This window comes from Protomyctophum bolini, assembly GCF_963924005.1.
Source record: "Protomyctophum bolini genome assembly, chromosome: 12".
NCBI classification, from domain to species: Eukaryota; Metazoa; Chordata; class Actinopteri; order Myctophiformes; family Myctophidae; genus Protomyctophum; species Protomyctophum bolini.
In genome coordinates, this window is record NC_137873.1 from 10,768,200 (window position 1) to 10,784,135 (window position 15,936).

Below are 15,936 nucleotides of genomic sequence, written 5' to 3' on the forward strand. Positions count from 1 at the left end.
ATTTGTATATATATTTTATACTAAAAAATACTAAATAATGAAACACAAAAAAAACAAACGGTAATCCTGGTCTCTTAACTGCCTCCCCCTGGCCAGCCGGGGCACCTGATGGAGGGGAATGGAACTGGTTGGAATAACGTGTTCCTTCCACACGCTACGTCCAACTGGGGAAACTCCCCCCTGTCAGGTGCAAAGAAGCGGCTTGGACACTCATGCATTGAAGGAAGCATGAGGTCTGTCCGTTGCTCTCCCCGGAGGGTATGTACTAGACCCCAGGATCACATTAGATAATTGACACTGGGTGAAAAATGGGTTGCAAAATCGTGGGATTAAAAAAATATGAAAAAAAAGAAGGAAATACTTAGTTATCTCCATTCCTTAACTTCTTTTGTTTGTATTTTAATGGCCTATACTTGTAACACAAAAGTAGCAAAAATAGCCGATCTACAAGCTCAAAACGTGTCACATTTTGAGTTTGTATCAGCTATTTTTCTTTATTTGAATCCTGAAAAACAGTAACGGTATTGGACATAATAGAGTTTCCACCCGACAGCAGCAACAATATTTCTGAGAAAAAGTTCTGAAACTGTTGTTGCGTTATCTGAAAATATTTGAAATCTCTAGCCCAAGACGACACGCTCAAAACAACATGTATACGGCAGATAGGTTGATAGTGGTTACTTGATACTCTCGCAAATCGGTGTCTGTGCCTGCGGAAAAAACAGCCGGTCTACAACGTGCTCACAACGTGTGACATATTGCCGCGCAATGTAGTATCAACCAGGCCTTATGCACGTGTGTAGCCGGCCTGCTGGTAAACACTAACACAGGCTTGGGGGGGGCTGGACCCCTCAGGCAGCTAGCCACTCACAATGCATGTTCCCTTATTAGGGGTGTCTACAGGGAGACCAAGCTGACACTGCACGGGCTGGGCCATCGGGTGTGGGTGTGAGTGTGAGGGGAGGGACAGACAGACAGACAGACAGACACACAAAGAATGAGAGAGTGAATATGAGAGAATAAATAAGGGCAACGGGGGGAAAAAAGAGTGCTGGGGGGGATAAGAGTATGAGAGTCCCCAGGACTTTTTTGTGTTATCCTTTGTGTGTTTTTTTTATCCATTGTCTGACTTCACCTCGTGCTGTTTACATTTCTGTCTATTGTAAAGTATTCCATCAAAAAGAGAGAGAGAGAGAGAGAGAGAGATAGAGAGAGAGAGAGAGAGCTGATCCACTTATCCAGAGTAACTTAAAATGAGTGAGCACAGGTAAATATGGGGAAATTCTCAAAATGTTAAAGATGTCTCTCAATTATTTATAATCTTTTCAAAAAATAGATCTGCAAGCTCTCAACACATTGCAAACTTGTAGACGGGCTATGTTCGCTATTTGTCGTACAAAAAGAAATCCTCACAGCTATAAGGTCCTGGGTTCGATTCACGCTGGGGATGCTGTGGGCGCTGGCGGCGTGTTTCCCTCCTCCGCGTCATCAGTGCCCATACCCGAGGCGGAGTTGAGTTGAGTTGAGTTGCCCTTTATGTGTGGAGTTTGCATGTTCTCCCCGTGTCCCCTAGGGTAGGTACCCTCACAAAAAACATGCAGTAATCCAGGTCTCTATACTGCCTCCCCCTGGCTAGCCGGGGCGCCTGAAGGAGGGGAAAGGAACTGGTTGGAATAACGTGTTCCTTCCACGCGCTATACGTCCAACCAGGGAAACTCCCCCCCCCTGTCAGGTGTAAAGGAGCAACTTGGACACTCATGCATGAAGGAAGCATGAGTTCAAGTCCGTTGCTCTCCCCAGGTTGGTGGAGGGTGTGTAGAGCCCAGGAACAACATTAGATAATTGACACATGGGTGAAAAACAGGTTACAAAATTGTGGGATAAAAAAATATATATACGATATAATATATTACTAGACCGGTGCCCGGCCGTATAGCACCGAGTCGGTAACGATGGAAGTTGTAGATCCATGCCCCACCCGGCTATGCAATACCCGTTGTACCCGTGTCAGAGTACCCGTTCCACCCATATGTCTGTGTCCCTTTTATGCCCATATATGGAGATTTCTGGATCTGTCTCTCCGTGTCCCTTTATTCTTATGGAGTTCTGTGTCAGGCATGCCCAAATATGGAATGTTGTGATGTCAGAACAGGCCAGCTCCATATATGTATGGACCCTGGGCCCTGTCCAGATGCCAGGCAGAGAGAGGCCTTTTGTGGCGGTTCTGGACAACCGTGCAGGGTCCGACTGACTCGACACCGGGGGTGGGGAACGCGTGTGTTGAATTTGTCAGTGGTGCGAACGGTTCTGGAGTTACGTGGATTATAGCCGCACACACGCATGTACAGACAGACGAACAGCGACATGGTGCATTTATGGATAGATAGATATTATAAACATTATACATATTGGGGCTTAAGCCAAGCTCCCAGAACCGAGGAGAATATTATGACTGAGGCTTCAGAAGCCTGGTGGGTATTGCAAGACCTCTGCATTTGGGACACTGCTGCGCATGTGCAGTTGTGCACATCATCTGAATTCTGAAACACACGCTAGTGCGATCTGCTCTATTGGCTCTCTCTCTCAGCACGCACGCACGCACACATACACACATATACACACAATATTGTCTCTGTCGGGTGAAAACCTCATACTGTATGTTCAAATCTTGATTTGATTTTGATCAAAGTAGCAGATCTACAAGCTCAAAACGTGTCGCTTCGCAACCTCGTTTCAAGCTTGCAGATCTGCTTTTGATGATCTACTTTTGATGCTGTAGCATGATCAAGTATTTATGCAAAAAAAAAACACAAAGTTACAATATGGAAATGGAATTATTGTTATTTTTTTGCCAGCAATGGCATGTTTGCGAGATCTGTGGTCAGGCCTGGAAGGAAGGGCCATATTTCATGTCCAACAGAGAGCCAGGCTTAAGGAGATCAAGGGTTTGACACGCGGCGGCAGCAGCAGCAGGACAAGGGTGTCACCTCACCCCCTGGCTCTATTAGTGTTACACAGTTAAGACATCACAGGGCTTCTCAACCTGCGGGCCACGGCCCAGCTGCTTTTCATCATCATATTAACACATGTTTTTATATATGGATACAACAAAGGTGTATACCGGTATACAGTATGTTTACTACGTTAGTACCAGCATTGATCCAAGAGATAACACTTGATCATTAAAATGAACGTGCTCTGCACACCAGGGTGGGTCCATGATGGGTATGTTGGACCCTGATCCAGAAAAGGCAGAGAGCCACTTGTGTGTGTGTGTGTGTGTGTGTGTGTGTGTGTGTGTGTGTGTGAGTGATACCTTCTTAACCCATTTGCCTATATTGATGTGATTGGATTAACCGTAACCTGGGCTGCTGTGTGCCTACATTTAGTTGTCTGGCTTGTTTTAATTGTATTGGACAGTGCCGATTCACGGTTATTGGTGATCAGGTTCAAGAGTCAAGGTTCCAGGCTCTTAATAGTCTTGTGTACGGGACAGGTACATGAGAGTAACAGTGATGCTTTCTATACCTGGCTCGAAAGTGGCAAAGCGACACATTGTGAGGTCATAGATTGGCTATTTCCATTATTTTTTATGTATGTATGTTTTTTGTGTGTTTTTATTTTATACATTTTTCGCTTACAATTACAGTATTATTATTTGTAAATGTTTTTAAGCTTTTTCACTATAATGACATTATCAACTATTGATAGGCACGACATTACATTATATGACGATTAACTGTTGCGCCACATCAAGGTCTCTTAGACAGACGTCCTGTACATGTTTGTAGCCTACACAAAGGCATGTCAGGTCAGAGCACAGCAGTTGTTCTCTAAGCTTGAAGGACCCTCGGTTTAGTATGCATTATTAGGCCACAGACTCCCCTAATTACTCTTTAAGTGTATATACACATGTGAAATGGACCTGTAAATTGGTTCCATGTGTACACTCTCAGAGTTACTGATCTGTAAGGGTCTATTTGGTTCAGCTGGGGACCCCCTGGAACCCCCCCGAGGACCCCTGTGGCTTTGAGAAAATTGCTCCTGGTGAGCAGGTTGGTGCCTTGCATGGTTTCCTCCACCATCGGTGTGTGAAATAAATTTGTCTGGAAACCAGAAGAACCTGCCAGTGCAAAAAAAACAAACAAAAAAAAATAAAACAAGAATGACAAGGTCATAACTGCCAGGTGAACATCTATAATCAGTTTGTGCGCCACAGCCTCTGCCTTGCAACGTTCAGAGTATGGGTTTTATGACGTTGGGAATATGGGTTTTAAATTATGGGTAAGTCTCCAATTGGCTTAGAGGCAGCCTAGAGGCAGCCAATCATGAAAAAGTGTCTACTAAGGTCATCTTTTCGGTCGCTATAGTAGAGAAGTAGAAAATGTAGTCCAGGCGCTTTTCAAGCACATGACAAAAAGAGAGATCCCCATGATTAGTCTGGCCATCCCAGGCTTACAGTATGTGTGAATGGGTTTAATGCATCACTGTAAAGCGCTTTGGACAAAGGCACTAAATGCATCATTTACCATTTTACATGTTCAAAGAGCTATGTTGTCCACGTCCAGTGGTTGCTGGTGCCAGATAAAAAAATCACACCCGTGTGAACTGAGTGGTGCAATTCCACCCCCCCCCCCCACCCCCCCCCTCTCTCTCTCTCTCTCTCTCTCTCTCTCTCTCTCTCTCTCTCTCTCTCTCATTAGCAGGCAGAGCAAGGTACACGGACATTGCTGCTTGTAGGAGTGGTTGCACCACTCAAAAAGAGTAAGGAGTAAAGTCTGCACACTCCAAGTAATGTTTTTATTTTTATTTAATTTAATTGTTTGTTTGCAATCTCAGTTACACAACGTTTCAGCCATACAACCTGGTCTTCAACACCTGATGAAGGCCAGGTTGTACGGCCGAAACCCTGTGTACCTGATTGCAAAGTAAAGAGCTGATTGGGCGCTACTGAACAGCTGCAGTGTGCAAACTTTTATTCCTTTCTTCTCTGTGAGCAACATGCCACTCCCACTGCTTCCCTCCCTATCCCATCTGATCCCATCTCACTCCCACTGCCTCCCTCCCTATCCCATCTGTCTGAAGACCTGCTGGTCTCACTCTCTCAGTGATGACGGAGACAAGTGCTTCCCCCCCCACCCCCCCGTGTGTGTGTGTGTGTGTGTGTGTGTGTGTGTGTGTGTGTGTGTGTGTGTGTGTGTGCGTGTGCGTGCCTGCGTGTCTGCTGTACTGTTGAAACCAGGCCAAGTGATGCCACTACTGCATGACATGTTACAGAGAGGTGTGTGTGTGTGCGTGTGCACGTGTGTGCGTGTGTGCGTGCAAGAATGAGAGACAAACAAAGAGGGAGTCGGGAGATAGCGAGAGAGAGAGGCGTGGAGGTGGTGGCTGTTGCTGCAGTAGGGAGAGAATAGAGAGTGAAACAGAGTGATGATTCTATAATATTATTGTAGCATTCCAACACTGTCAAATCCTTTAAAACTTGACCGTTAAAGCAACAATCCCTAAAAGGTGAAAGTGAATCTATTTGGTATTTTGACCAATCTGTACGGTAGAGAATGTTAATACAATATACACAACTGTGGTGGTTGTAGTCGGTCTCCCGGCTCTTCTGTTGAATAATGTATCACATGGATGATGGAAGATGAACTCATTAAATTCAAATCTAACAAAGACATAAAGCCATAAGGTGAGGGTGATATTTGTCACACCACAGCTACGGGGCTGCATGGGGCAGCACCTGTCAAGGCTCTGTCTACATCCTCTCAGAGGGGGCTCCTCACTGGCAGGTGAGCCAGTAGGTTCAAGGCTCTACGTCCTCTCAGTGGGGGCTCCTCACTGGCAGGTGAGCCAGTAGGATACAACAGCAGTGACAACACACATAAATGTGTGGGAGGGGGAAAAAAAACATAAATGACAAAGTGACATAAAATGTAATTAATTCCATGATTTTCCATAAGGAAACATTTGTTTACTGTGTCATACAGTAATCTCTCCACTCTACAGACGCTCTCCACTCTACACAGATTGTCTACATTTAGACCATTTACAGACACACTCCACGAGTGTTCGGGACATTCCTGGAACTGTGTAAAGTTGAAATGGGATGGCAGCTGGACACCTTGGCCAACACACACGCGCACACGCACATGCACGCACGCACACACACACACACACACACACGCACGCATGCGCGCGCGCACGTCGCACGCACAAAGTCCATTGCTAAGTCTGCTAAAGCGACTTTATTTGGGCTTGTTTTTCCTCTAAGTCGCTTCTAAAAATTGGAAGTTGAGTGTCTCATTTTTCTTGGGCTTGTTTCTAATGTTGAGTTACTGCAGTTGAACCTCTTTAACCACATTGCTAGTACTCTAGAATTTTGAAAGAAATCTCATATAGGGGTCGCTGGCTCAAAATATTCTCAGATGGTGGTCCGTGGCAAAAAACAAAAAAAAGAAACAACAAAAAAGTTTGAAAGCTTCTTCTGGACTTGAATATATTGGAACTTTTTTATTGCTTGTCTTTCTCGCAAAGTCTGGCAACCCGGGCATACTGTTGCTCTCTAAGTAATCCCCCCCCAGAAAATAAATAAATAAAAGGTTCCTCACACTACGCACTGCCACTATATAGCATAACGATAGCATTCACCATTGTGTTTCTTATAGTTGTGCCATTCATCACTTGACTTTTAAACCCATATTTGTATGTTTCTAATTCTAGTGCTCTCAGAGCTGTGAGTGTGAACGTCCCTCTACCTACCCTATTCCCAGAGCTGTAAACACTGCACTGTCCCAGGCAGCAGGCAGGCAACAGCCCATTCAGCCTTACTGGCACACTCCTCCAATCCTGTTCCAGTGTTTTTATCATCAAGGCTAATTTCTGCCTGTAATCTGATTAGAGGCCCTGAGCAGCTTTAGCACCCTGCCGCTCTGCTGCCCCCTCTGCTCTCTCTCTCTCTCTCTCTCTCTCTCTCTCTCTCTCTCTCTCTCTCTCTCTCTCTCTCTCTCTCTCTCTCTCTCCTGTCTCTCAGCTTCCTGGCATGTACACAAACAGACACTCACACCCTAGCTGTTCCTCTCTCTCTCTCTCTCTCTCTCTCTCTCTCTCTCTCTCTCTCTCTCTCTCTCTCTCTCTCTCTCTCTCTCTCTCTCTCTCTCCCACACACACACACATTCACACATACCATAAAACACTGTGTGCTGCCACTCGCTGTGTGATCGGAGCGCCCACTCTGCTGGGAGTGTCTGTGTGTGAGACCGTCATGTAGATCTGAGTTCCCTCTCTCTCTCTCTCTCTCTCTCCCTCTCTTTCTCTCTCCTCTCTCTCTCACACTGAGGCTGTGTGTAAGAGAATGTGTGTGACTGTGTCACCACCTCCATCCATCCTAAGTCTTCTTCACTGCTGTCCACGTCTGCTATGCAACCTCCAGTGTCGTTGTGCCACTGTGGGGGGGAGTCTACTGTATATTAGCAGGGCGTTCGTTCCATCTCTCTCCTTCTGTCCCGTCTCCTCCCCCTAAACATGTTCCGGAACCCATGGATCTCTGGCTACCATGTGGACGATGATATGCTGCCCTGTAGCCATGAAGGTAAGACCTGCGCTAGCCTGGAAAACAGGGCTAGTAGCCTAGTAGCCAAGACTGACACAATGGAGCTAAGACCTTAGCTCATGGGTAACCATTATGACAACCATATGGTGACCATGGTGATCTTGACGCGATTGTGGACGAAAAGTTTGCTGCATGCCCACCTCACTTGGATTAAGTTTGTTTTGTATTTAATTTGACAGACTAGCAGTGTAACGTATTAACGTACTGTCATCATTCTTATTGATGTGTTATTCTATGCTTGTGTTATTCTAATTAGCGCTAGCAGCCTATAAGATTTAAAAACAATGGTGGGGTTTCACTGTCTGGTACCGGGTGATCTCGCCATGCAGCCTCCATTCGGTTACATTTGTACACTCTCCGAGTTACAAATGGATAAACACTAGAGGGTTTGTATGTAGAATTACTAGACTTGGCACTGCAGGCCAAGTTGAGGCAAAGTAGTAATACTTTGCCTCAACTTGGCCAGTGCCCTTCATCTCACTCACTGGTTGCTTGATGGTGCAGGATTCAGCTTGGGTGGTTTTGCTTTAAATATTCTAGTTTGAATGACAACTCTATGGTTTTGGCCTGCTAAAGAGTAGGTTGGTCGTGGACTCGTGGTGGGGTTCAAGCTGTAATATGCAAAGTTATTTTTCTCCCAAAAAGAGTGAGGTAGTTGCAACTGTAACACCTGGGATTTGAATCCATGGTGTTACAAGTTTAATTTAAAGCTAAGATAATTTTTGTGATTTTGAGGTTAGGTTTAGGTGTAGTTGTAATGCTTAGGATAGGATTAGATTAGTTTGGGTGATTTTGAGGTTAGGTTTAGGTGTAGTTGTAATGGTTAGGATAGGATTAGATTAGTTTGGGTGATTTTGAGGTTAGGTTTAGGTGTAGTTGTAATGGTTAGGATAGGATTAGATTAGTTTGGGTGATTTTGAGGTTAGGTTTAGGCCGACGACTCTTTCACACCGTCCCTCTCTTTCCAGCACAACGTCCAAACCTCCTATTTCCGTAGTCTATTAAAGTTGTTGTGTTTTTGGTCAGGTGAAACCTGACTAGTGACAGCTCATGAAATGTAGAAGACCTGGTCATACATGAGTCATACTGAGGACATAGTCCTGATTGGCTGCCACACACGCTGCTGTCATGTATTGGTTACTTATAGGTCACATGACCAGGAAACAACAGGAAGCAGGTAACACCCAATGTTATGTATAACATAATATTATGATTGAGACCGGCCGGGTGAGAGGAGCGTTCGCTACTAAATAAAGGAACCAGCGCTTCTTTCACCTGACAAATATCACTATGTGATCATTTCTTGTTTTTACTTGATCACACTGCAGTGTCACACAAACATAGCAGATCAACAAGCTTGAAACGTTTTGAGCTTGTTGATCTACTTTTTCTACGTTTGAATTTGAATTGAACAGTTTTGGACATATGAGGTTTCCACCCGAACAGAGGCGACATTACTGTGTCTGTGGGGGGGGGAGTCTATTTTACAACCTGTCTCAGAGTATAGCCTATTTATAAAGAATCCCTATCTTCGCCCAGACGTCTTTTTGGGGGGAGGAGGATGGCGTCGGTTGTCCCCAGTGTGTTTTTCGCTGCCCACACCACACATCTGTGGTGGACACGATGTCTCGTTTTGTTGACAAGCCGTGGGGGAATTGGAGATAAAGCCAGACTCAGCCTCATATATTTATTTACGCGGTGGGGGGCTTTCCACTGCACTGTCACACACTGTTGTAAACAGACTGGAGATGGACAGAGACAGACACATGCACAGATGAACACACACACGCTCACAGATAGACTGGTGTACACACAGTCAGACACCCTGGCAAATATAAAGATAGATATCCTCACATACACACAGGCACGCACGCACCCACGCACCCACTTACACTCATGAGCGCACGCACAAAGATACTGTAGAATGTAGATAGACAGCCACATAGCTACAGTAGCTACAGACGCAAAGCAACCTGATCGTTTGTCGGATGTCCAAAACTGTTACTTTTCAGGATAGAAATTCAAAAGTAGCAAAAGTAGCAGCTCGAAAACTCACCTCTTCGTGTCGCGTTTCGACCATGGCTACTTTTGATACTTTCATGTGACGTGGTGATATGATCAATTAGGGTGTTTACGGAAAAACACAAAAAATGTAAATATGGAGAAGAGGCATCCACTGCAGCAGTGGCTCAGGACCGGATGGGAACCAGCTCCCCCAGAGTTAGTGTTGAAGTGTCCTTGAGCAAGACACTGAACTCCTAATTGCTCCCGATGTGTGCAGGTTGTATTGGTGCCTTGCATGGTTTCCTCCTGCATCGGTGTGTGAACGGGTGAATGTAATGCACAATCTCTGTAAAGCGCCTTGGATAAAGGCGCTATATAAATGCACCATTTACCATTTTTACTGTGGTACTTTCCAACAAGTTCCTATTGCTGTGACATGACAAGAGGGGAGTATCAGAGAGAGAGAGTGTGGGGAGAGTGTTTGGGGAGAGATCTTCAGAAAGTTTGTTTCATGTATGGTGCAAAAGTGTCCAGCTGAAAGGAGAGCGGCAACATCTGTCATACCTATACCTATAGTTACAATGTACTGTAGGCATGCTCTTCATTAATTAATTAATTAGTTAATTAGTTAATTAATTCATTCATTCATTCATTTTCTCTGACATCCGAATGTGGCAATAGATTATGCTTTCACCTCAGAGACTAGTCGGAAGGGATTTCCCCGCTCATACTAACTTGTTCTATTGCCGCCCTATACACATGGTACATCATTGACTATAACTTTAGTTTCCAATTACAAGCTCTGCACTTGTTCTTTTGACAACCACACACACACACACACACACACACACAGACACACAGACAGACAGAGCACTGACACGTGCACCCACATACGTGCACCTCCCCACATTGCAAGTGTCACATTGCAACACTTACCATGTGCGCGTGCGTGCGCATGGCACTCAGCACAAATACACAGAGACAGGGCCAAAGCAGCTAATCAAGTTGGAACACAGTTCATTTACAATTACATGCTTGTTTTATGGGCAGAGATCTGCCAGCGCACATCTTTGTGTACCATTGTAGATCAATCCAGCAATTTGTTTGTTCATTAAAAATGGAGTGCCGTGATTTCTTTCCACCCTAAATCATGATCATCAGGTATTATTATTATATAATGTAAGGAGGAAGATTATTTTCAAAAAAGTGCACAGTATTTGTTGTTTTTATGTGGACACGCCCACCAGTTCATTAAGTATGCCTGGTTTGCCTGGTGGGTGGTGATGTGTGATGATCCACCTGAACTGAAGCCACACTCACGGCTGTTGTTGTATGATAAAGGGGGAGGGGTTAGGGGAGGAGATGATATTGTGATGTCAATATTTCACTGTTTTTTTCCATTGGCACGTTTGACTGTCGATGTTTCAGCCTCCACTGAAGAAACCCTAAATACAAAGGGAAGACATCATTGCACATAACAACCACACCAAGGGGTCTAATGAAGTACTTTCACCTCATGAACACATGAAAAACTGGAAAAAATAAAAAAAATCATGGCACTCCATCTTTAATTCAATTCTTAATGAATTGATTACCGGTAATTAATTCGTTCGTTCGTCAAAAATGTCAGTGGGGTGGCGTTTGTGATAAATTCACTTTAAAAACAAGTTTTACACCTAGACTACAGTGTATAAAATATTTGATAAATATTCATCCAAACTCTCAAAGCATATTTCATTGTTATAATTATTTATTTTGTAGCTTTTTACAGGACACACACAATGTATGGCAGAACTGAATGGTGGTGGTGACTTAATAAGACCTGATTGGACTCGTATGTGAGCGGAAGATCTTGGATTGTGGTAGAAAGAGATTCCTTTGGTCACATTGCGTTTGACGACATCTGTTTTTCCTCTCCTCAGGATTTGGAGCCAAGCTTCGCAACTCCACATCACTGCCAACAGAAGTGTTAAGGTAATGAGAAGGAAGCTAATTTATGTGTGATCATTATACACGCATGTCCGCAAGCACACGCACGCACGCACGCACACACACGCACAAAGTAATTTACAAAATGGGTTTTTCATTTACAAAGCCACTTGTGTGTTTGCTTTGTCATCAACAGGGGATTTTCAGTTACTGTATGGTTTAACAGTTTACTTGAGGTTATCGTGCTTAACTAAGAATTAACAGCTGGCTATGTCTAGAGCAGCTTATCCTTAAGATCCTTTGTTTACACTGTTTGGAGGTAGTATCAGTCAGAATACTCCATCCCAGAACCCATTAAGACTTTTGAAGACTCCATTCTTCAAAAGTCTTCTAAATCCAACAGTTCTCTGAAAGATGTGGTTCTCAAAGATTTTCATGTCAAGGACCCCAAAAATGACATGCATTTGCCTGAAGACCCCCCCATCTCAAAATATTAGGTTCCAGGGAGGGACCCCTTAAAAATACACACACACACACACACACACACACACACACACACACACACACACACACACACACACACACACACACACACACACACATATATATATATGAGCGACTTACATTAAGCAAGAACAAAAAACATGGCAATACATCATATAAATATATTTATATATATTGGTTTTTGACAAATCTTTGAATATATATATTTTCTAAAGTAAACATTTTTAAGAGGAAGGAGAAGACGCAACACGGACAATATAGGTATGGCTCTGGAAAAGCACTATTTAACAGTTAAATAAATGAAGTCAAACAGTGTTAGCCATAGAAAATATTTAAATCAGTAAAAATAAAAATAAAACTGCGTACATACAGGAATGAGGGCCATAATTATACGGTTGAACATAAGGGTTACAAAAAGACAGTGAACTTAAAACATTGCAAGATCTCATCTCTGAGAAGACCTAGCCTATAAAATACATGAAATGCTCAATTATTCATTAAGTTGGGTTCTAAAGTGTCAAGTTTGTGAATTCAAAGTCCTTCTCTGCGGAGTAACATATTAATTATGTTGCCTCCCCGTGGTGAGGCTGAGACTTTTTTAATTCCCCAGAATTTAAGGGAAGCTGCAGGAACCGTGGTTAGCTTCTTTATAATATCCGGCCATGCATGGCATTTTCAGGGTTAACTCACTCGGCGCCGAGATCGCCTTTTGACGACTTCTGGTCCAAACGCCCTCCTCACTGAGATCGCCTTTTGACGCCTTTTATAATATCAATTAATTACGGTTCACAACTGTGTTCTCTACGTGCGATAAAAAAAAACGGGAAAAAAAAGTTACAATTCCGCTGGCCTATATGAGAACGCAGTTTTTAGAATCGTAATATCTATGATTCTTCTTTTTGGATCAAAACAAGCTTGATTTGCGCCTCATTTCTCTAAACGATATGATCCCCGGTTAGAAAATGTATGTTTTGGGTGAATTCAATAACATTGGTGGGTTACATAGCAAGTATTCACTTCATGACTCTCGGTTTCCGAGTGAAACTGCTTTCAAAATAAAGGTGTTCCCAATAGAAAATCAATGTGTGGCGGTCTTGGGTGTACATTTTGTTTTCCACCTGAACAGCGATGATGTTGAATGTCAACCTGGACCTATCTTAGCTGTTCACTGTATCCGATTCCTCAACTCACTCACTACAGGTGTAAGTGAAGCTCAAACCATTCACCGCGGTTATGTAAAAGAGAACTATAGCTTATAAGAACTAGGTTAACCAGGCCTGATTTATCATGTAGGAAAGGGGACAGTCACAGGGCTGTAATGCTTTTAACTAAGCCGAATCCACAAGTCACCCAAGCCAATTCATATGACCTGCAGCTCTAATGCCGTGTTCACATTGGCAAGTGGTTCATGTAAAAAGGTTCCTATCAGACAAAGATTTGTAACTCGGAGGACCCCCTAGGGGTCCCGGACCCTCTGTTGAAGGCCCCTGTGCTATAGTTTGTGATCTTTTTGTGATGAATTTGAAATAGTGGAAATGTTTCTGCATGCATCCAATGCTGACTATAAACTACTGATAAACATTGTTGTTTTCACTGTAGTGTGACCATGTTGTAAAGTAGTGACACTCACATGGACTTCAATTGATTCAGTTTCCAGAGTGACCTCTCGCCGGAGGACAGGGCCGCCTTGGTCAAGAGCGCTTCAGATATCGATGCCAACCTTCTGTCTGTCCTACCCAAGGGTGAGTTTCACTTTCTGTCACTTTCTAATCCGCTCATAGCTTGTGTAGATCATCTATTTTTGAAAACTAGAGGTCTGGGCCCTCACATGTAGCGTTGGTCCGATACACGGCACTCACACTTACGCTACGTCGCACCGCCGATCCGATCAATATGCCCATATATGGAGATCTCTGTACCTTTTATGCCCATATAATATATGGGCATAAAAGGTACAGAGATCTCCATACACAGTATATATATTTAAACCAAGTACAAATTAATTTGGGGGTCCTTAGCATGAAAACGTTTGAGAATGACTGACTTTAGATTCAGGACAGCTTTAACCCATCAGTACCGGTATTTCATTCTTCATAAAGATTCAAGATCATATTAGCTTCATGGAGGGTAAACTGGGTCGGCATAGCAGCAAAAAAACCTATAAAAATACAGTAAGTAAGTTCCAATCAAATGTTTTTTTCTTTTCTCTTCCCTATCACCTAGTTTCCGAATTAAAAAGACATTTTGAGAGCACTGATTCAGATGAAATGAACAGGTAGGTAACAACACATTAGTTCTCTCTCTGCACCCCCCCCCCCCCCCCCCATCTAACAGTATAATTTTGTACAGTCAGTCACTGACCTCCAGCCATAGGGCTGTCACGATTATAAGCTGATGATTAATTGTCACACAAATAATTGCAACTAAGGATTTGTTTTTGCATTGTACAATGGAATGTTACAATTTGTATTTCTGTCTGCCTTTTAGGCTTCATAATCTCAAATTGCAGAGGGCAGATATGACATATAACTTAAATAATACAAATAAATCACTGACACATTTAAGAATGATTTCTTTCCTAAAGATTTACAAAATAGCGGAAATTAGTTGATCTGGCATTTCTGCAAAAAAGATAGACAGGAAAGCGAGGGAGAGAGAGAAGGGGAGAGACACGCAGCAAAGGTCGTCGTGAACGGGACTCGAACACGCGACGTGCTGTCAGGCCAAGGCCTATATGTGGCATGTGCCTGGACCACTTGGCCAGCGGGCGCCCCTATTTCTGCAATTTTTGAAAAACATGGAAAACCATTTGAGGATTATGCAAAAATAATTGCGATTATCACAAATAATTGCGATTAGGCGCTTAAGTAATAATTGTGACAGGCCTATATGCATCCACCCTGTGCCCCTGGTAGGAAGGAGAGGATAGCCCGCCGTGTGGAGGGCATGGAGAGCGACGTGCCCCCTGCCCTGGTGGTGCCCGGTGGGCTGGTGTCCAACAGAATGCTAGAGGAAGACCAGCCACGCTACACGCGCGCCTCTGACCCCTGTGAGCCATGTGTGATGGGTAAGCATGGCATGCACCTGGAGGTTGCTCTGTTGGACTAGACCACTGATTCTCAACACAAGACCCCACCAGTTTGATATCGTTGCTGTCAGGCAGAAGAAACCTCTCCAAATTTAAACTGATCATACAGCATGACACAAAAATATCACAAGTAACAGATCTGGCAAGCTCAAAACGAGACATTTTTTTCTTCTTGTCGATCAGCTATTTTTGCTATTTTTGAATTTGAATCCTGGAAAGTAACAGTGTTGGACATGAGGTTTCCACCCCCGACATGACGCGATATATTCATTATAGGCCACAGACCCCAATTTGCTAACGTTCAAAAATATATATCTCTGGGATCCCAATATACACTGTCAAAGCATCAGTGTTAATTTAGGGGTCCGTTTGGTTCCATTTGTATACACTCTCAGAGTTACAGACCAGTACCCGATGTTGAGATACAGTGTCCTAGTCTTCATACAGACGGCGTTGGTGGTAAAGCATTAACCACTTCCATGGCGTGTGATATGGCATGCTGCACATGCACTGCAGGATCAGGGTGGCATCATGGCACTGGGATCTAGTTCAGTGGTTTACAAATGTTTTCAGCTGAGACCCAAAAGATTCATTCGATGTCTCCCCTGGACCCAACTTCACAAAACGCATATTATGAATGAACCACTTAATAATTTAACAGATGAGCTACAAGCTCACAACGATGCAACATGTTGTGAGCTTGTAGATATGCTACTTCACTAATTCAAATTTGACAAATGTATGGATTTTTTATTAACTGAAAAAGATTAATTGTTTTCCCACAATTTTAGATTTTTTTTTA

General features: G+C 43.5%; 1 protein-coding gene across 5 annotated transcripts in view; it reads left to right on the forward strand.

Annotated features, from left to right (window-relative positions):
* Positions 1-15,936, forward strand: part of LOC308325685 (supervillin-like) — an 82,951-nt gene that overhangs the window by 10,453 nt on the left and 56,562 nt on the right. For 4 of the 5 annotated variants that reach the window (XM_080778299.1, XM_080778296.1, XM_080778298.1 and 1 more), the window contains exons 2-5: positions 11,536-11,587; positions 13,697-13,788; positions 14,270-14,321; positions 14,962-15,113. In XM_080778299.1, coding sequence (XP_080634425.1) covers positions 14,314-14,321; positions 14,962-15,113 — 160 coding nt within the window. In that variant the 5' untranslated portion in view covers positions 11,536-11,587; positions 13,697-13,788; positions 14,270-14,313. The remainder of the gene's footprint in view (positions 1-11,535; positions 11,588-13,696; positions 13,789-14,269; positions 14,322-14,961; positions 15,114-15,936) is intronic. The other variant, XM_080778297.1, reaches the window with a different exon arrangement.